Below are 19,957 nucleotides of genomic sequence, written 5' to 3'. Positions count from 1 at the left end.
AGCTGCTCGGGAGGCTGAGGCAGGAGAATGGCGTAAACTCGGGAGGCGGAGCTTGCAGTGAGCTGATATCTGGCCACTGCACTCCAGCCTGGGTGACAGAGCGAGACTCCGTCTCAAAAAAAAAAAAAAAAAAAAGGAAGCATAAAACAAAAGTTAACAATTGTCATCTATTGGTGATAGAACAGCCATGCCCCTCTTAAAGGAAAAAGGCTAGCAGATATCAAGACCTACTCTAAAGTTATAGAAATCAAGATGTGTGATATTGGCACAATGACAGAAAAATACACCCATGGCACAGAATAGAGTCAAAAATTGACCCAGACATACACAGTCACCGGATTTATGACAAAGCTGCCACTGAAATTCAGTGGCAACAAAATTTTTAAATAGTGCTGGATCAACTGTACACCCATATGGAAGAGAAGAATCTTGATGTCTAACTCCTATCATATACAAAGATTAATGTGAAATTAATCATAGACCTAAATGTGAAAGATAGAATAACACAGAAGAAAAACTAGGGTAATATCTTCACAATGAGGGCAGGCAAAGATTTCTTACATAGGACACAAAAGGCACTAACCATCAAAACAAAATATCAGGCCAGGCGTGGTGGCTCCCGCCTGTAATCCCTGCACTTTGGGAGGCCAAGGCAGGTGGATCACCTGAGGTCAGGAGTTTGAGACCAGCCTGGACAACGTGGTGAAACCCCGTCTCTACTAAAAATACAAAAATTAGCCGGGCATGGTGGCAGGTGCCTGTAGTCCCAGCTCCTCGGGAGGCTGAGGCATGAGAATCGCTTGAACTCGGGAGGTGGAGGGTGCAGTGAGCCGAGATCAGCCATTACTGCACTCCAACCCAACCTGGGCGACAGAGTAAGATTCCGTCTCAAAACAAATTTTTTTAATGAAATTAAATTATCTAATACCATTAAGAGTTAAAAAAAAATCATGAACTGAGGAAAGTATTCATAATATATAATTTTGATAAATTATGGAGCTCAGGTGCAAGTAACTTAGGAGAGGAAGGAGTCTAAAGATCTGGTTAGGAAGGATTACTGAAAGAGTGGGTGTATCTAAAAATGGGTAGGATGGGAAAGGGAGACTTTGGGAACAGCCTTGGGTTCCTAATACGCCCACAACATACACGAAGATAAACTCCCTGAAGACAGTGAAAGTCATTTCAAAAACCCCCCACATAACTTATGAGAACAGAGGGGTAATCCACCTTTAATGTTAGGCCTTCTCAGACCCTGCGATCTGTTTGCTCTCAGTAACATTACCCTGCTCAATTGCTGCCCTAATCCCAGGCCGTACATTGGAATGTGGGAATTCAGCATTTACATTTGCCCACACAGGATCAGCCTTCATTTGCCCACACAGGATCAGCCTTCAGTTGCTACGATCAATTCAGTATTTTCATACAATCACTTCTTTCTTTCCTTAGTTCTTGAATTATTAATTCCTTGAGAAGAGTCCAATCAGAGGTAGACTTTCTTCAGTATTTTTGGTAATCCTAATTTCTGTGCAAAAAAAGTTCTGTTCAATTTTAACCATGCAGAACTTTCTCAGTTACCTAAAACACAGTTTCTCTATGAGCGTTCAGAGAAAATTCCCCTCCCCAAACTGATTCTATGAATGACTGTTAGATAAGCTTCACCACTGCATGTAGAGGGTGTATCAGGAACCCAAGTTAGTAGCTCTCTTCAAGGACCCAACTTTTGGAGGGGGTCAACGTCCGGTTCCCGGTATGCCTCCACAGGTAGGCCCGCCGCAGGAAGTCAGCGGCGAGGAGCACAGAAGAGGCTGCCAGCACCAGCGGACAGCAGTTTTCATCGTGAGGGCCGTGGGAAACCCCTGGGATGTGTCTTAAGAGGCCTCTTGGGAACCGGTCCTTCTGGAGGGAAGGGTCGGAGTGGGAGGGGATTCAGGATCCGCCTTACGGCCGAGTGTCCAGCAGCGCGTTCCAACCTGGCAGAACCGACGTACTTCATAAGCTCCTCAGGGGAGCGCGGGAATCACCAGGCTGAAGAATGACTGGAAATGCAACCCTCTCCGACGAAAGCACCAAGAGGCCCGGGCGCCGGTCATTTCAAAGAGCGAGGAAGCCACGCCCTCCCCTAGAACCGGAAGCCTTGCAACTAGGCTGTCTATAAGGGGGCGGGGGCCACAGCGGGAACTACAACTCCCAGAATGCAGCGCGGAATTTCCGGTTTCCGGCTAGAGGGCCAGAGTGAGTGTTTACACCGGCGGCAGTGCGGCCGGGTTCCTTCCGCGGGACGGGTGAGGGCGCTGGGTCCCTGGGCAGCGCGGGCTCGATGTGTGTCAGCTAATTAGCTGGTCCCACTGGAGCGGTGAGGTCGCCACCAGATATGTGCCCCTGCCCCATTGCTAGCGATCTGTGACCTTGGGCCAGTGACTTTACTGAGTCTTGGTTCCCTCATCCTTAAAATGTGGCTAATGCCTGCCGCAGGGAACCGTTGTGAGGATTAAGTGAGACATGGTATATAAAACGACCTCCTTCTGGTATAAACTTGATGTGGAAGGTACCTTGAGGATGCTTTAAGGTCTGCTAGGCAGCTTCACAGCCTTTTCTTTCCTCTTCCCTACCAGAGGTCTCTTTGGAAGCAATAATGATGACTATAACAAGAACTTATCTTGCTTTGCAAGATTCTTCCGCCGTAAGAGTTTCTGATTTATTTTCTGGGGTCCATATATGCCAGGTGTGGGGACAAGGATGAGGAAAACTTTAGTCTTTTGTTTCCAAGGGCCTTCAAGAATTGGGGTGGAGGAGGGAGCAGGCAGATATTTGTAGCCCTTTTGTTCTGAGGGGATGTGGGAACAACAGAGGAAAGAGAGGGGACTGAGGTTGTTGAATCTGTGTTGGTTTCGGTAGGAGTTTGCTAAGAGGCCAAAAAGGGAAGAGAAATTACTTGCAGAGTTAGATGAGCAGAGGTGTAAAATAGGGGAGAGCTTTGTTATGAGTGTGTACTTACATGTTGTGGAGGCCCCTGGCAGGGTAGGGCTCTGTTGGGGAAGGAGCCTGGTAGGGAGTTTTGTAAGCCAGGCGATGAAGTTTATACTTAATTTATATAGATGGTTTGGAGGCATTGGAAGATGTCTTTTTTGGTGGGGGGCGGGGAGGGAGGGCGGGGACGGAGTCTCTGTCGCCCAAGCTGGAGGGCAGTGGCGCTATCTCGACTCACTGCAACCTCGACTCACTGCAACCTCGACTCACTGCAACCTCCGCCTCCCGGATTCAAGCAATTCTCCTGCCTCAGCCTCCCAAGTAGCTGGGATTGATTACAAGCGCCTGCCACCATGCCTGACTAATTTTTTTCTATTACAGTAGAGACGTAGTTTCACTATGTTGGCCAGGCTGGTTTCGAACACCTGATCTTTTTTTTTTTTTTTTTTTTTTTTTGAACGGAGTCTTGCTCTGCTGCCCAGGCTGGAGTGCAGTGGCCGGATCTAGCTCACTGCAAGCTCCGCCTCCTGGGTTACGCCATTCTCCTGTCTCAGCCTCCGAGGTAGCTGGGACTTACAGGCGCCCGCCTCGTCGCCCGGCTAGTTTTTTGTATTTTTTAGTAGAGACGGGGTTTCACGCGTATTAGGCCAGGATGGTCCCCCGATCTCCTGAACCTATGGATCCGCCCGTCCTCGCTCGGCCTCCCAAAGTGCTGGGATTACAGGCTTGAGCCACCACGCCCGGCCTGAACACCTGATCTTAAGTGTTCGGCCGCCTCGGCCTCCCAAAGTGCTAGGATTACACGTGTGAGCCACCGCCTCTGGGTTGCTTTTTTAAATTTTTATTTATTTATTTTTTGCGACAGAGTCTCATGTCACCCAGGCTGGAGTACAGTGAAGTGAGATCTTGGCTCACTGCAACCTCAGCCTTCCGAGTAGCTGGGACTACAGGTGTGCACTACCATGCCCGGCTAATTTTTGTATTTTTAGTAGAGATGAGTTTCACCATGTTGGCCAGGCTGGTCTCAAACTCCTGAGCTCAGGCAGTCTGCCTGTCTAGACCTCCCAAAGTGCTAGTATTACAGGCATGAGTCACTGCACCCAGCCCGACATTGGAAGAGTTCTAAGCAAAGAAGTGACTTGATCAGATCTGTGTTTTAGAATGACGGGTTGTTAAGTGGCAGCATAGATATTTGATAGGGAGAGGCAAGAGTTAGGGAACTTGTTATAAGGCTGTTCTACTGGTTCAAACAAGAGTTGAAGAAAATTGGGAAAAGGAGCATACAGAAGGGAGAGGGTTAGATGATCTCTTTCATAACATTACTATTAGGTTGGATGGCGTTTTTATGTCCACATTAGGGATGAAGAAACTGAGGCCTAGAGAGCTGTCCATCACAGTATGAGTAGAGAGAGAACCCCAGATTCTAGTTCTGGCCTCCTGATGGGGCACCCTGTGCTTCTTCAACAGTGTCACGTTGAATTGTCTTTTATTCAACCCTTTGGTGGGTGGGGGTGGAGTAGGGTGGTGGTCTGTCTTTTAACCACTGAGGCTTTGTTCTTTTACAGGGAGAAAGAGAGAGCGCGAAAGAGAGAGGATGTCTCTCTCAGACTGGCACCTGGCGGTGAAGCTGGCTGACCAGCCACTTGCTCCAAAGTCTATTCTTCGGTTGCCAGAGACAGAACTGGGAGAATACTCGCTTGGGGGCTATAGTATTTCATTTCTGAAGCAGCTTATTGCTGGTAAACTCCAGGAGTCTGTTCCAGACCCTGAGCTGATTGGTGAGTCTCTCTGGAATGGGGTTGGGCTGCTGCTCTGATCTCTTTTAGGGGAGGATACTTCTGGAATTACAAGAGTAAAGTAAGGGCTTGGGATTTGTTGCCTCATAATGTTAACACTCCAGGGAAGTGAGTGTTGGGTAAATAGAAACACAAATCATATAATGAAACTACTGGTTGCCATTTTCAGCCATGTATTATACTGAACTACTTTATCACCAGGTTCTTTATGACATTGTCTTATTTTATTTATTTATTTATTTATTATTATTATTTTAAATTTATTTTTTAGACGAAGTCTTGCTCTGTAGCCCAGGCTGGACTGCAGTTTTGCGATTGCAGCTCACTGCAACCTCTGTCTCCCGGGTCCCAGTTCAAGCAATTCTCCTGCCTCAGCCTCCCAAGTAGCTGGGATTACAGACATGTGCCACCATGCCCAGCTAATTTTTATATTTTTAGCAGAGACATGGGGTTTCACCATGTTGGCCAGGCTGGTCTTGAACTCTTGACCTTGTGATCTGCCCACCTTGGCCTCCCAAACTGCTGGAATTACAGGCATGAGCTACCACTCCCAGCCAATGTTGTGAATTCTTTTTCTGAAAGAACAGACGTTTGGGGTGAGTTAGGGAAGGAGAAGTTGGTCAGGGGAGGCTCCTCAGTATATTTGAGGTAGGTCTTAAGGGACGATTAGGAGGATTTGCTTGGTTGATTGGTTAAAAAAAAAGGCAGTAAAAAGGAAAATGAAAATGGCGTGAGCAGTCCAGGTGGAGGAGGGAGGAATTTAAATATAATTAAATTATACTGGAAAGGTAATTTATAATAGCTAAAGGATCCAACTGGCAAAAAAGATGTTTTCAGTCATACCTGGATTGGGTTCATCCTGTTTTGTTGTTTTTCCATTGATTTAAATTGGGCAGTCTTCACAATGTTAAACTCTAGAGCTTTTCTATGGATAGATTCTATGTGAATCCTGTTTTTTTTTTGAGACGGAGTCTCGCTCTGTGACCCAGGCTGGAGTGCAGTGGCACGATCTCAGCTCATTGTAACCTCTCTCTCCCAGGTTCAGGCAATTTTCCTGCCTCAGCCTCCTGAGTAGGTGGGATTACAGGCGCCTTCCACCATGCCTGGCTAATTTTTGTATTTTTGGTAGAGACGAGGTTTCACCATCTTGGCCAGACTGGCCTTGAACTCCTGACCTCAGGTGATCCACCCACCTCGGCCTCCGAAAGTGCTGGGATTACAGGTGTGAGCCACCGTGCCTGGCCCTAATTTTTGTATTTTTAGTAGAGACAGGGTTTCGCCATGTTGGCCAGGCTCCAAAAGTGCTGGGATTATAGGCGTGAGCCACCATATCTGGCCAGATTCTATGTAAGTCCGTTTTATGAGTTTATATTTGCAAATAGTTGTTAAAATATATTTAATTGGCTAGACGTGGTGGCTCACGCGTGTCATCCCAGCACTTTGTGAGGCTAAGGCAGGAGGATCCCTTGAGCCCAGGAGTTAAGAGACTAGTCTGGGCAACATGGCAAAACCCTATCTCTACAAAAAACTACAAAAATTAGCTGGGTGTGGTGGCATGTGCCCATAGTCCCAGCTACTCAGGAGGCTGAGGCGGGAGAATTGCTTGAGCCCAGGAGGTTGAGGCTGCAGTGAACCGTGATGGTGCCATTGCACTCAAGCCTGGGCAACAGAGTAAGACCCTATTTCAGAAAGAAAAAAAAAAGTATTAAGTTATTAAATAAGAGTATCTTTTAAAACATGTATCATGCTCCAGGTATCTATCCAATCAAAATAAGGTTCTCAGGGAACAAAAACCATCTAAATTTGTTTTGAGGAGCAAAATGTAAGTGGACAGTTCTTTTTTTAGATCTGATCTACTGTGGTCGGAAGCTAAAAGATGACCAGACACTTGACTTCTATGGTATTCAACCTGGGTCCACCGTCCATGTTCTGCGAAAGTCCTGGCCCGAACCTGATCAGAAACCAGGTGAGTGAGGGTCAGCCCTTAAGCAGGCAGAGTTTCTGTAATATCTGCAAGGGAAAGGTCTATGTGTTCTTGAGACACAAGCCTGGGTGGAACAAAGGGATGATTTACTGAGCTGATGATAAATGATATCTTTATTACTTATTGGATTAGACCATGCTGATAAACAGAGTCCAATTTTGACCTTCTTACTGCTGGTATCACTAATGGGAGATTTGTTTCTCCACTTTGTTTTTTGGTTTTTGTTTTTTTTTTTGAGACAGAGTCTCACTCTGTTGCCCAGGCTGGAGTGCAGTGGCACAATCTTGATCTTGGCTCACTACAGCCTCCACCTCCCGGGTTCAAGTGATTCTCATGCCTCAGCCTCCTGAGTAGCTGGGATTACAGACATGTGCCACTACGCCCAGCTAATTTTTGTATTTTTAGTAGAGACGGGGTGTCTCCATGTTGGTCAGCCTGGTCTCGAACTCCTGACCCAAGCCATCCGCCCCACCTCAGCCTCCCAAAGTACAGGCACCATTCCTGACTGTTTCTTCACTTTCTAAGTTTGTCATCCACTGTTTCCTAATGGGATAGTGAGTTTGTGTCTACTTAAACTCCTTTAACAGTTTATTTTTCAGTGATACAAAGTAAACTTTGTATCCTTTTATTATTGTTGTTCTCATTAGAAAAAACTGGAAACTTTTGGCACTTTCCTAATGCCCCAGTTTGTTCCCTTGTTAACAAATCTTCCTACAAACTGCCTCAGGTGGTGATTTGTTCAGTCAGCTAACTGCTCTTGCTATACTGGTAATTTATTTTCCTGAAGATATTCAAAGAGTATTTAAATAGCTCTTGGAGAAAATATACAAAGCCTCGGATGCCTTTTTGGTTTATAAATAGAAGGTGCTTGGAATTCATGATTTAAATTTTGCATGTGTGTTTTAAAAGCCTCTCCAAGAATAAAGCTAAGCTGTGTAAAAGAGATTAGCTTTGTTAAACTGGCAGGTTGACATCTTTTTATAATGTTCATGATTGCTGTGACTAGTTATCAGTTTGAAATTTACCCCCCTTTCAGTTATAACCGTAAAAGACAAAAATGTCTTTCATACCCTGATGGGAAGTGAGAAAGAGGAACGGAGTTCCTGACATCCAGAGGTTGGCCTGGCACTCACAGCCTGGCCTTGGAGTCCTTTTGGGGAACATGAACAATTGTACAGATCCCCAGTATCAGTCAAGGCCACTCTGAGACCACTATGGATTAAGACAAAAACAAGATCCCTATCATTGCTGAACAGAGACAAAAACATGAGCATTATCCAAATCACAAAAGTGACCAAGTATCTTTCTGTCTTGGCTGATGAGAGTAACAGCTGCTTCTTTGCCAATTACAGCTTCCACCTTGCTCTAGTTTTCCTTCCTTCTAGGTAAGAGTTATTAAAATACTCAATTATAAAATCACTCCCACTGCCAAAAGCATCCTATCCGGAGTAAAACCTCACTTCTTTAAATTTTTCCCCAAATCACCCAGACAAAGCCAAAATCGTGTAAGAAGCCCTTTCTGGCTGGGCTCAGCGGCTCATGCCTGTAATCCAGCACTTTGGGAGGCCGAGGCGGGCAGATCACCTGAGGTTGGGAGTTCGAGACAAGCCTGACCAACATGGAGAAACCCCGTCTCTACTCAAAATAAAAAATAAGCCGGGCATGGTGGTGCATGCCTGTAATCCCAGCTACTTGAGAGACTGAGGCAGGAGAATCGGTTGAACCCGGGAGGCAGAGGTTGCCATGAGCCGAGATCATGCCATTGTACTCCAGCCTGGGCAACAAGAGCGAAACTCTGTCTCAAAAAAAAAACCAAGAAGTCCTTTCTAATATCCTCTTACTGAGACAGCCGATGGTTTCCTATGGTGTTCATTCTTCTCTCTGTACTGAGCAGTACGCCCAACTAGTTTAAATACAGATATGACCCTCAGCTCTTTGGCTGGAGGGCATTAACAGAAGGAAAATAACATTTGTGGCTTTTGTGAGCCAGGTTTTTTCCCTTTTATACCTCATTTAATCATTACAGTGGCCCTGCAGGGTAAGTAACAGCATTAGCATCTTATGGAGGAAGAAAAGGGTTAGAAAGGCATTTATTCAAGGTCAGCTACTTAGAAAGTGAATGCAAGAGCTGGGATATGGACCAGGGGTTTTCCTGGCTCAAGAGGAAAACCATTTCCGCTGGGCTGGCTGCCTTCCACTTTCAAAGAATGAATTTAGCTCAGAGATCTTACAGTGACAGCCATGACTCTTAGCTGAATACTGGCTTAAGATATTAAGAGTCCTTTTCCTCCCACCTTCTACCTGGAGGATTATTTTTGAAACAAATGACCTTTTTATTGGAAGGTTACAATAAACTCTTAGATCTGTGAAGAAACTGTCTTGTAACAGTGTTTTAGATATTTTCTCCTTGAGTGCTTTTCTTCACAAAGGAATCACATTTCGTGTTCTTCTACAGATTAGGATCTGTAGGAGGAGAACCCATTGTTGTCTGTCTTCCCAGCTGGATCCCTTTGGTGGTTCTCCATGGCAGGTTACAAATCCCTTCAGGACCTCACTTTATTAGCCTGCTGTTTGAGCTGGGATGCGTACCCCAAGCTGCAGCCACAAAGAATGACTTGCTGTTTGTTCAAAGCACCACATTCTTTTCTTCTCCCATGCCTTTGCACATGTTCTCATTTAGGCTTGGAATACCTTCACCCCCCAGCAAATATCGGCTCTCTCTTTGATACCCATTTCAAATGGTCTCCTCTGGGAGGCAGCTCTCTGTCTTTACCCTCCCTCTCAGTGGTGGCTGTCTGCCTTTGTGTTCCTGGTGCCCTAGCTGGGATCCACATCTCTGTTGAGGTCCTCAGCGTGGCATTTTGTAATTGTGTGTTTGATGTAGTCTCATTTCTCCTACTGCCGTAAGAGTTTCTTGACGGCAGGGGTTCTTATTTTTCACATTCTAGTTCCTTGTCCAAAGTCAGGCATGGAGTAAATGCTTAGTACATGTTTGTTGAATGAATAAATTAGGTAATTTACTTACGGTGACTATTTTTCAAAAGACAGCCTCATGATCAGGACTGTCAATAAGGATGTGGTTGCCACACTGAACCCCAGGAGTGCTATTCACCTTGCTTTGGGAGTGGTGCCCCTGGAGTTGGGCAGTACACAGTCAGTACAGTCACAAGTAGTGGTCCTTCAGGAGGATAACCATACTTTAAAAAGTGTGACCCAGGGCGGGGCATGGTGGCTCACGCCTGTAATCCTAGCACTTTGGGAAGCCGAGGCACTGGATCACTTGAGGTCAGGAGTTTGAGACCAGTCTGACCAATATGGTGAAACCCTGTGTCTACTAAAAATACAAAAATTATCCAGGAGTGGATAATTGCACGCTTATAATCCCAGCTACTCGGGAGGCTGAGGCACGAGAGTCGCTTCAACCAGGGAGGTGGAGGTTGCAGTGAGCCGAGACTGCGCCACTGTACTCCGGCCTGGGCAAGAGATGAGATTGTGTCCGAAAACAAAGGCAAAACACCAACAACCAAATGGTATTAGTCTGGAATTCCTGCAGTGGGATGTTGATCAGAGCACTATTTTTCTCCTTTGCCACAGGTTGAATTTGTTTGTTTTATCTGTGGAAGATGCTTACAAGCGAATGTAAAGATGCTTACTAGCAGTTTTCACATCCGTGGCACAAATGGGTTTTTCTGAGTGGGCACTCACATTCTTAAGGGGTAATAAGGGAAGGGAATGCACAGACCAGGCTGCTCCTTGGCACATGCTGAAATGATGTTACCATGTCTGTGGAAGAGACAGGGCCTGTGCTGTAGGGTAACTCTGAGTGTCTTGTCCGCCAGAACCTGTGGACAAAGTGGCTGCCATGAGAGAGTTCCGGGTGCTGCACACTGCCCTGCACAGCAGCTCCTCTTACAGGGAAGCGGTGAGTGTGTGCCACGGCCCCCAGCCAGGACTGTAGGAGAGGGTGTGAACGCTGGCTGGCGAGTGGTGTGGAGTGGGAGCTGGAAGCCCGTTTCCATGACAACCAAGAGTTCCTTGGGGAGTTTTTGCCATGTCTGTGGGCCTCAGTAGAGCCCTGTCTTTCCCCAAAGAGCCTGTCTCAGTCAGGCATTGTTGATTCCCTCTAATGATAATCATACAACCTGCCCGTATGGTGACAGCCAAAAGATCCACATACTGTTTCTGCTGGACCTTGTTCTTCGACTTTGGCTGAACTGCCTGCTTATCGCCCCTTGACCTAGATGTCCTTACTGGGGAAGTGGGCTGATGTCTTTCTGTAGGAGAGCTGAGAGGCAAAATTAGTACAGCTGTGAACTTAGCAATATATACAAATATGAAATAGTAATTGTACAGAGATTGAAAAGGACTTTTGGAACCTAGAGAAACCTTTGTTACCACGCTTGTAATGAGAGCTTTTATTTTGGAAGCATTAAACTGTAGGTGGGGAAAAGGAGCACAGAGATTTGAAGGTTTACTGTGGTCTTGCCTTTTTTTTTTTCTTTTCTTTTTTTTAATTGTTTGTTTCCCCTCCAGTAAGCTACGATCTTAGACCAAAAAGAGGTTCATCTGTTTCCGGGGCTATTGTTCCATTGTGGTGATGTACATGCAAGCACTTAAAGGCAGGAAGTCCTCAGCACAATGTGGGCATTTGATGAGTGCATTGAGCTGGTTGGAGTGCTCAGCCCTCCCCATTTCTCCTGCAGGTCTTTAAGATGCTCGGCAATAAGGAATCTCTGGATCAGATCATTGTGGCCACCCCAGGCCTCAGCAGTGACCCCATTGCTCTTGGTAAGTGCAGGACTGAATTTGCAGAAATAGGAGTTGTCGGAAAAGGAGAAAACAGGAGAAGACAGTTCTTCTAAAGAGACTTAGACTATCTTTTGAAGAATGACTGGTCTTGTGGGAAGAGGGAGACTAATCAAGGTGTGTTTGATATACCCAGCACTTTAAGAGCTCTCAGTCCCACAGAGAGATAATGGCCTAACTAACATCGTAAATAAGGGTATGAGGATGCCAAATGAGGACAGTAGTTAGCCCACATCACAGCAATCAGGGAAGGAGTCTTGCACACCTTGAGTGAGGGAAGAGCCCTGAGTAAGGGAAGAGCCCAGAGATACGGGAGAAAGAGACAGGTGTGTTGGTACCCAGTCTGTGATGTGAGTGAAGTGCAGGGGGAGGTGGAGAGCTGGGGACCATCCTCCTTAGAGCAAAATCGGGAGTACCTGAATTATGTTGCTTGGTGCTTTGTTTCCTCTACTTCTGATGAAGATTGGCTTGTTGTCCTGTGTCCCTGTTGAGCTGGTTGCTCTGAGACACAAAGCCTCTTCTCCCTCGTGGATCTGGCTGATTTCCTTTCCCTGAGGTGAGCTCTGCTCTTTTTCAGGGGTTCTCCAGGACAAGGACCTCTTCTCTGTCTTTGCTGATCCCAATATGCTTGATACGTAAGTGTACCTGTCCTATTAGAGGGTACCTTCTCTCTCCCCATGTGCTAATTGTCAGCCTACAGTCTGCTCTGGGAGCCCATCCATAGTCTGTCACCAAGTCTACCCTCTAAATATGTTGGGGGTGAGAAAGAGCAAAGCCCAAGAGCAGGGCTTTTGTCAAGAGTGTTGGGAGGAAGCAGGATTCTGAGGGAAAGGATCTTGCCTGCCTGGCTCAGTTTAGGTTTCATTTGGTAGAAATTAGGGAGCTTTCCAAGGATTTTAAACTGGTGAAAGGAGAAGCAGGTGTACAGATCCATAAAGTGTCAAAGCTGGAAAGGACATGTCCTCATTTTGCAAGTGAAGAAAACAGCCCCACCCTGAGAAAAGAAGGGACCTGTCCGGGTTGCCTGATGTAGTAGTGGTGCCTAGACCAGAGGCTCCTCATGTGCTCAGGCCAGAACCCTGAGCCTCCCAGGCTGCACCTTTGCCATCGTGCCTTGCCTACGGAGAGGGTGAAGAATCTGCAGTGGACCCAGGAATTGAAGGCCTTGCTCCCGTTGCTGGGGGCAGATCAGCAGGAGGATAAATCTTCCTGGCGGAAGATGCTGAAGACCAAGGAATTTGAGGGCAGGCACAGGTGGCTGCATTGTTGTGAGAGGGCACCCAGAACTCTTGTCATGGTCGAGGGTGCTCTTTTGGAGTCACCCTTGGGTTTCTTCCTGCTTCTGTCCTAGGTTGGTGCCTGCTCACCCAGCCCTCGTCAATGCCATTGTCCTGGTTCTGCACTCAGTAGCAGGCAGTGCCCCGATGCCAGGGACTGACTCCTCTTCCCGGAGCATGCCCTCCAGCTCATACCGGGATATGCCAGGTGAGCCCCTGAATAGCGTAATATGGGCCCCTTAGGAGCCGGCAGTGGCCCAGGAATTTGCTTTACTCAGCAGCTATGTATAGCGTTGGCAGAGGGCGTTCCTTGGGAACTCTCGGTTTGAGTCAGGAAGTGCATCTGTCCTGTAATTTTCCAAGGGGAGAGATGAAAATATGAATTTGGAGAGTAACTTGAGCTGAGATTCTGGAGCTGCGCCTGTGCCTTTCTGTTCTTCCTCCTGAAATCTGTTCGTCCTCCTCCAGGTGGCTTCCTGTTTGAAGGGCTCTCGGATGATGAGGACGACTTTCACCCAGTAAGTGGACTGCCTGCCTGCCTGCCATTTGGGGGAGTTGGTGCTGGGAATGAGCTGCATCCTGGGACCTGGCACTCCCAAGGCTGGGAGGTGGACACAGGCCATTGGGGGGCCAAGACCATGTCATACTATTTCTGCTTTGGGATTCCTTTCTGAACCTGGGAGCTTAAGAGTTTCCCCAAGAACTATTCCTGGAGGTGGGTGAAGTTCATCTGGAAGTTTCAGAGTACTGCTTGCCTGATTCTGAGTGTCTTCTTTCCCTAGAACTCCAGGTCCACACCCTCTAGCAGTACGCCCAGCTCCCGCCCAGCCTCCCTGGGGTACAGTGGAGCTGCTGGGCCTCGGCCCATCACCCAGAGTGAGCTGGCCACCGCCCTGGCCCTGGCCAGCACTCCAGAGAGCAGCTCGCACACACCAACTCCTGGCACCCAGGTATGAAGACAGGGCCTAGAAGATCAAGGCTGGGTCCCCAAGGAACAAGCTCCCCAGCAGTAGAATAGATTTGCCTTTGCTGACCCTGGTGCTAGATCTAGTTTAAGCTGAACCCTGGACTCCTGGTGGGGATTTCTTACTGCAGCTTGAGCGACCTCCCCTTCACTTGCCTTGAGGACTCAGAGGTCTAGATTTTAACATGGTCCTGAGTAGTCCCTCCTATTAGTTCAGAAGACTCTCCCCTCACACAATATGCCCTTCCTCATCCCTGACAGGAAGCAGACACTACCAGCTTAAGCATTTCTGGGTAACAAGTCACTTCAGCTTTTTTTTTTTTTTTTTTTTTTTTTTTGGAGACGGAGTCTCGCTTTGTCACCCAGGCTGGAGTGCTGTGGCCGAATCTCAGCTCACTGCAAGCTCCGCCTCCTGGGTTCGCGCCATTCTCCTGCCTCAGCCTCCCGAGTAGCTGGGACTACAGGCGCTGCTACGTTGCCCGGCTAGTTTTTTTTTTTTTGTTAGTTTTAGTAGAGACGGGGTTTCACCGTGTTAGCCAGGATGGTCTCGATCTCCTGACCTCGTGATCCGCCCGTCTCGGCCTCCCAAAGTGCTGGGATTACAGGCTTGAGCCACCGCGCCCGGCCTATCACTTCAGCTTTCAAGGCCATCTCTCCCAGTGCTGGGGTCCTAGGTTGGGACAAGGGGCTCAGTGCAGAAAAGAATGGAACCTTTCCTGCCCACATTGAGAGCTTCTAGGTACCTTTGTTTGGTTGTCTCATGGCAGGTCTTTGTTGGGAGGCAGAAGTTGGGTACCTCAGGAGCACTATGGGGTGATAGGACAACAGCGAGTATCTGCTATAAGATTGAGATGGCTCTGAGGGTGGCACTGACCACTGATTTGTCTCTAGGGCCATTCCTCAGGGACCTCACCAATGTCCTCTGGTGTCCAGTCAGGGACACCCATCACCAATGATCTCTTCAGCCAAGCCCTACAGCATGCCCTTCAGGCCTCTGGGCAGCCCAGCCTTCAGGTCAGTCTTCCCCACTTCCTGGTTTCCATGTGGCTTCCTTGTTATTTTGGATGCCCAGCCTTTTTTTGTTCTCTGGGGGTCCTTCACACCTGGCATGCTTCATTCTGGGAACAGCTGGAGCATGGCAGTGGGACAGGTACAGAGTGTTCCCAGCAAGGGCACACTCTCAGACCATACACAGTGGTCACTATGGCTTCTCCTGCCCCTACTGACCATGGCTTGACTCCCTAGACCACCTGGCTTAGATAATCATGGCCACTTCATTCATTCATTCAGTGAGCATTGACTGAGCATATATATACTAGGCTGGAGTCCAGATGCTGGGCTAGAGGCAAGCTGGTTCTCATCCCTGCCATGGAGGGGTACCAGGCAGGTACTGAGCTGGGGAACAGCAAGGCAAGAAGCCCAGCTGCTTGAAGTAAGGGCCTAGGTCAGACAAAACTTTTCTGAGGGAGGGGTATTTATACTGATTGTCAGAAGAATTAGAAGTTAGCTAACTAGGGAGGGGGTGTTTGAGGTAGGAAGGGGATGATTTCCAGGTGAAGACAGCTACCTGTTTGTGCACGTGTGGAGGTATATGTGATGTACTCAAAACTACGAGGCTAGGATGCAGTGTCCAGTGTAGAAGATCCGCCGATGGGGCCAGAGAAAGAGAGCAGGAACCTACATGTGAGGGGCTTGAATGCCAACCTGAGGAGATTAGACTTGATGACTTGATGTAGCAGTCACCAGGGATCCCTGGGAGGCGTTGATTGATTGATTGATTGATTGAGACAGGGTCTCACTCTGTCACCCAGGGTGGAGTACAGTGGTGTGATCACAACTCACTGCAGCCTCAACTTCCTGGGCTCAGGTGATCCTCCCACCTCAGCCTCCTGGGTAGCTGAGGTAGGGACTACAGGTATGCACCACCATGCCTGGCTAATTTTTTGTACTTTTTGTAGAGATGGGGGTCTCCCTATGTTGCCCAGCCTCTTCTTGAACTCTTGGGCTCAAGTGATTCACCGACTTTAGCCTCCCAGAGTGCTAGATTACAGGTGTGAGCCACCACACCCGGCTCATGGGAAGCTTTAAGGAGGGGAAAGGTCACCCTAGCAGCTAAGGGGCAGACCTGAGGGGCCAGCCAGCATTGTAGTTCACAGCTCCATGCATGAGCTGTTTGCTTCACATCTCTTTTCCTCTATTCCACATAGTAAGCCAATGGGTAGAGCATCATTCCTGGAACTTGTCTGGGGTCAAAAGGCCATGAAGTTGTAACGATAGCGTTCAAGCCTGTGTGGTTTTCCGTGTTCCATGTAGTCCTTGTGGATAGTAAGGGAATAGGAGCAGGATGTGTGAATGACTTGTCTTCTCCATTTTTGCATCTCCCCTGTTGCTAGATGCCTGTTTACTTTATTCCCTAGCTCAGGAGCTTTCACTGGTTCCACCTGGCCTGTAAAATGAATTCAAATTGATTTGTGTGGATTTTTTTAAGCCCTCCATGTTCTCATTCCTGCCTGCCTCTTTGACTTTGCTTTTCTTCCCCTTTGCATTGCCTTCTTCCCACATGTGAACACATTGTTTTCCCTAAATTGTGCTCATCCCTGCCTTCATGAAATAGAGATATTAATGAAGCTATGAAAGTACTAGAAGAAGATATGGGTGAATTTCTTCAAATCCTTATAGTAGGAAAGGGCTTTCTTGGCCGAAACTCAGTATCCAGGAGCCATTAAATAAAAGTTCTGCATTTTGAGTTTGTAAAGGCGAAAAATTTAAAACATCTCTTACACTCCACAAATAGATATACGTACTATATACCACAAAAATTTAAAACATTTAAAAAAAGGTGAAAATTTCTGCATGGCAAACCAAACCAAACAAAAAAACCAAAGCAAAGTCCAAAGGCTAACAACAAACTGGGAAAAAAATCTGTAACACTCATCACATAAAGAGCAAAATCTTGCTGATGTGTGTGTACACATAGCAAGAGAAAGAAAGTAATTTAGCCTCTTGGAATTCAGACAGTGAATAATTTGTACATTCTCTTTTGATCCTTATGCCAAGAATTTCCTTTTTTATTGTAAAACTTTGGATTTGTTCTCTTAACCCTCAAGCCTATCTTTTAGTCTTCCTAGAAGTACCGTGTTCTGTGGAACTCAGCATCAACAGCTTTGCTGAGGACTCCCCCATCTTCCTTTCCTTCCCCGGAAAGCACAGACCTAAGTGAGTCTTCACTGGATCCCAGCTAACAGCTTCTGCCCGTTCCTATTTTTTCACAGAGCCAGTGGCAGCCCCAGCTACAGCAGCTACGAGACATGGGCATCCAGGACGATGAGCTGAGCCTGCGGGCCCTGCAGGCCACCGGTGGGGACATCCAAGCAGCCCTGGAGCTCATCTTTGCTGGAGGAGCCCCATGAACTCCCTGCTTCCCCTGAACTCCCAGCAAGTTACAGAGGCTGCTGCCCATGGGAGGCACTCATGAAGGTGCCTCCATCTCTCCCTCCCCCAATATACCCACCTGATGGTCAACTCTCCTCCTTTGTCCAGTTCTTGACCTTTCTGGCTGATCTGAGTTGGTGGAGGCAGTGGGGCAAACAAGGTGTGCTGGTCTTGATGCTGTGGCCTCAGAGCAGGGCTGGCCCCTGGTTCTGGGCCCTGGATGGAGGATTTTAGACCCCACATCATGGGATGCTGTGAGATACCCATGTTCACTTCTGGGAGAAGTTTCCAGCCATAGCCCCCAGACTCTCTGGGGCTTTGGAGTTTGGCAGCCTCAGGATGTGCCGAAGGCTGGGCAGGGCTGCGACCCAATCTTCAGGGTGGCTGCTGGATTACAGCTGTGCCCAGAAGAGGCTTATGCTTCCGAGACGTCCAGTCTAGGGAGTGGCTGGGTCGACTTTCTTGGGAAGCAAACGGAGGCAGCTTGCCTTCCACATTTCTCTCTCTCTCAATGGCTTCCAAAGATTTCCTTGTCCACCCCACCAGCCTACTCTTACCAAGCATTTTTTGATGCTTGTTCTGTAATGATGCCAGAACCTGGGCCTCAGAGCTTTGCCAGGAGGCAGGGCGCTCCTTGTCCTGAAGGCATAAATACAAGAGCAGTTAAATAGCAATACTAAAGAACAACACCAACATGAATAGGGCTCAGCTTTAATATTGAAGAGAGGGCACCAACCCCCAAGCTGCTGCTCCATCTGCCTGTGCTCAATCACGTTCCCCTTGGCATGGTGTTCCCTGTGACGTTCCCTGTGGCATCACCGACATGTCCAAGTTGAGAAAGTGGGTTTTAAGTGCTTTGAATACTTCGTTGGGAAAAATCTTCTTCCCCTCAGATGGTATTTTGGTTCATTTGGGAATAACATGGGTGGAAAGGGGCTCAGAGGTCTGTTCCTGCCCTCTGCCTTGGCAGACGTTTCATCTCCACCATTCCCAGTCATGGTTGTTTGGTTTCTGCTTGTCTCCTCCAGGAACAAAAGATTTACCATTTACAGCCTATTCTGTCCTTTAACTATTTGCCAGGGCATTACCCCTTGGTCCCCTCTCTGCCCTAAGGAACCACTCGGAACAAGCCTGCTTTCTCTTCTACTTTAGTGGGGCTTTAATTACTTACGGAATGCCATGGTGGGTCATTGACTTGCCCCTTTGACCTGTCCCTCTGGTTTTGGTTCCCAACACATCCTGTTCATTTCTCTGGATGACCTCCAGTGTATCAGTGATACTCTTAACGTCCAGATATGGCCTGAACAGTATGTTATTCTTTGCCTCTTCCAGAAAATTTGAGAAGTCTGTCTATTTGCATTGACAGAAAAGATTCAGAACTGGCCTTCTCAGTGCTAGGCCTCTGTGTGCCTCAGTGGTCTGCCTGGAGCCCAGCTGCCTACTTGTGGTTGAGAGCAAAGACCAGGAAGCTCTGTCTTTGAACACAGTGTCTCTTGCTTGTTTGTGGTGGAAACAAAGGCCAGTCCCATCCTCATGGGTCTGTCTTGGTCAAATGGGGCTGACACAGCCCTTCTTGTGCCCATGATACAGCCTGCCCAGAGCTGGTTTCCATTCTGTGGCAGCTCTCACCCTGCCTCTGAGGACTGCCTTCAAAGATGCTGAGGTTCCTTCACTCCCCCACCCCATTATGCTGCAGAACATTTGGGTCACCCTGCCCTATCCCTTGGACCAACCCTCAATACCAGTTCCCAGAACAGAGCTGTCCCCATGGTTTCCCTTTCCCTTCTTTGTTGGCTCTTTCCTCCAGGGGCTTGGCAAGTTGGCTTTGCTTCCTGTGGCCATGTTTCGAGTAGTCTATGTTGAGTCTGATAAGTGCCCCCACTGAGCCTGGGGCTTTCCATGAGCCAAGGACTCTTTCCTCACCATTGTCCCTTTCATAGTTTCTTTTTATTTTTATTATTTAAAAAAAAAATTTTTTTTTTTGAGACAAAGTCTCACTCTGTCGCCCAGGCTGGGGTTGAGTGGCACGATTTCGGCTCACTGCAACCTCTGCCTCCTGGGCTCCTGCCTCAGCTTCCTGAGTAGCTGGGACTATAGGCGCGTGCCATCACAGCCGGCTAATTTATGTAGTTTTAGTAGAGATGAGGTTTCGCCATGTTGGCCAGGCTGGTTTCAAACTCCTAACCTCAAATGATCCATCCGTCTCAGCCTCCTAAAGTGTTGAGATTACAGGCATGAGCCCCCGCACCTGGCCACCTTTCATCCTTTCAAAAACCATTGACTGAGCCTCCACTCTGTGCCAGATAAACATGATGGTATCCTAGCTCTGACAATGCTGTATTGTTGGTAAGATGGACAAACAGATGATTACATTAAAGCCTAATGAGAACTGGGCGAGGCAAGTCTAGGGGCTGTGGCGCTCACAGGAAGGGGGGCTAATGTGGGCTGGGGTGGGAGTGTGAGGGTGAGAGAAAGCTTCATGGAGAAAGTGGCACTACACTGAGACCTGAAGGGTAAGGGAGAATTGGGCAGGAAGGTATATGTACTGAGGGGGCTGGGAGTGGGGAGCAAACCTGGCTTCTGTAGCCCTGTCTGTTAGGGTGGCTTGCAAGGCAAGTGGGTGGGCAGAGGCTAGATCATCTAAAGGCATGTAAGGGGTTTAGACTTAACCCTGGACAATGGGAGTCATAGAATGGCAATCAGGAGAGAGTCCAATGTGTATTTTAGAAAG

The 19,957-nt window shown here is 47.8% G+C and overlaps 1 protein-coding gene across 4 annotated transcripts; it reads left to right on the top strand.

Moving 5' to 3' along the window:
- The first annotated feature begins 2,200 nt into the window (after window positions 1–2,200).
- Window positions 2,201–17,321, top strand: UBL7 (ubiquitin like 7). 4 transcript variants are annotated; one of them, XM_017874931.1, is made up of 12 exons: window positions 2,265–2,282; window positions 2,613–2,680; window positions 4,533–4,745; window positions 6,610–6,729; window positions 10,587–10,669; window positions 11,451–11,535; window positions 12,131–12,188; window positions 12,905–13,038; window positions 13,299–13,348; window positions 13,613–13,780; window positions 14,686–14,808; window positions 17,067–17,321. In XM_017874931.1, exons 3-12 carry the CDS (start codon window positions 4,562–4,564, stop codon window positions 17,202–17,204), a joined length of 1,143 nt encoding a protein of 380 aa, XP_017730420.1. In that variant the 5' UTR covers window positions 2,265–2,282; window positions 2,613–2,680; window positions 4,533–4,561; the 3' UTR covers window positions 17,205–17,321. The 4 variants fall into 4 exon arrangements, with proteins under 4 accessions (XP_017730417.1, XP_017730418.1, XP_017730420.1 ...); XM_017874930.1 differs by having other exon boundaries at window positions 2,281–2,353; XM_017874928.1 differs by lacking the exon at window positions 2,613–2,680 and having other exon boundaries at window positions 2,201–2,282.
- The last annotated feature ends 2,636 nt before the right edge of the window (window positions 17,322–19,957 follow it).

Source organism: Rhinopithecus bieti, unplaced genomic scaffold (genome assembly GCF_001698545.2).
Source record: "Rhinopithecus bieti isolate Rb0 unplaced genomic scaffold, ASM169854v2 scaffold_9693, whole genome shotgun sequence".
In the NCBI taxonomy this organism is placed as follows: domain Eukaryota; kingdom Metazoa; phylum Chordata; class Mammalia; order Primates; family Cercopithecidae; genus Rhinopithecus; species Rhinopithecus bieti.
The sequence above is the reverse complement of the archived record's forward strand: the minus strand, read 5'-3'. Positions and strand labels throughout refer to the sequence as shown.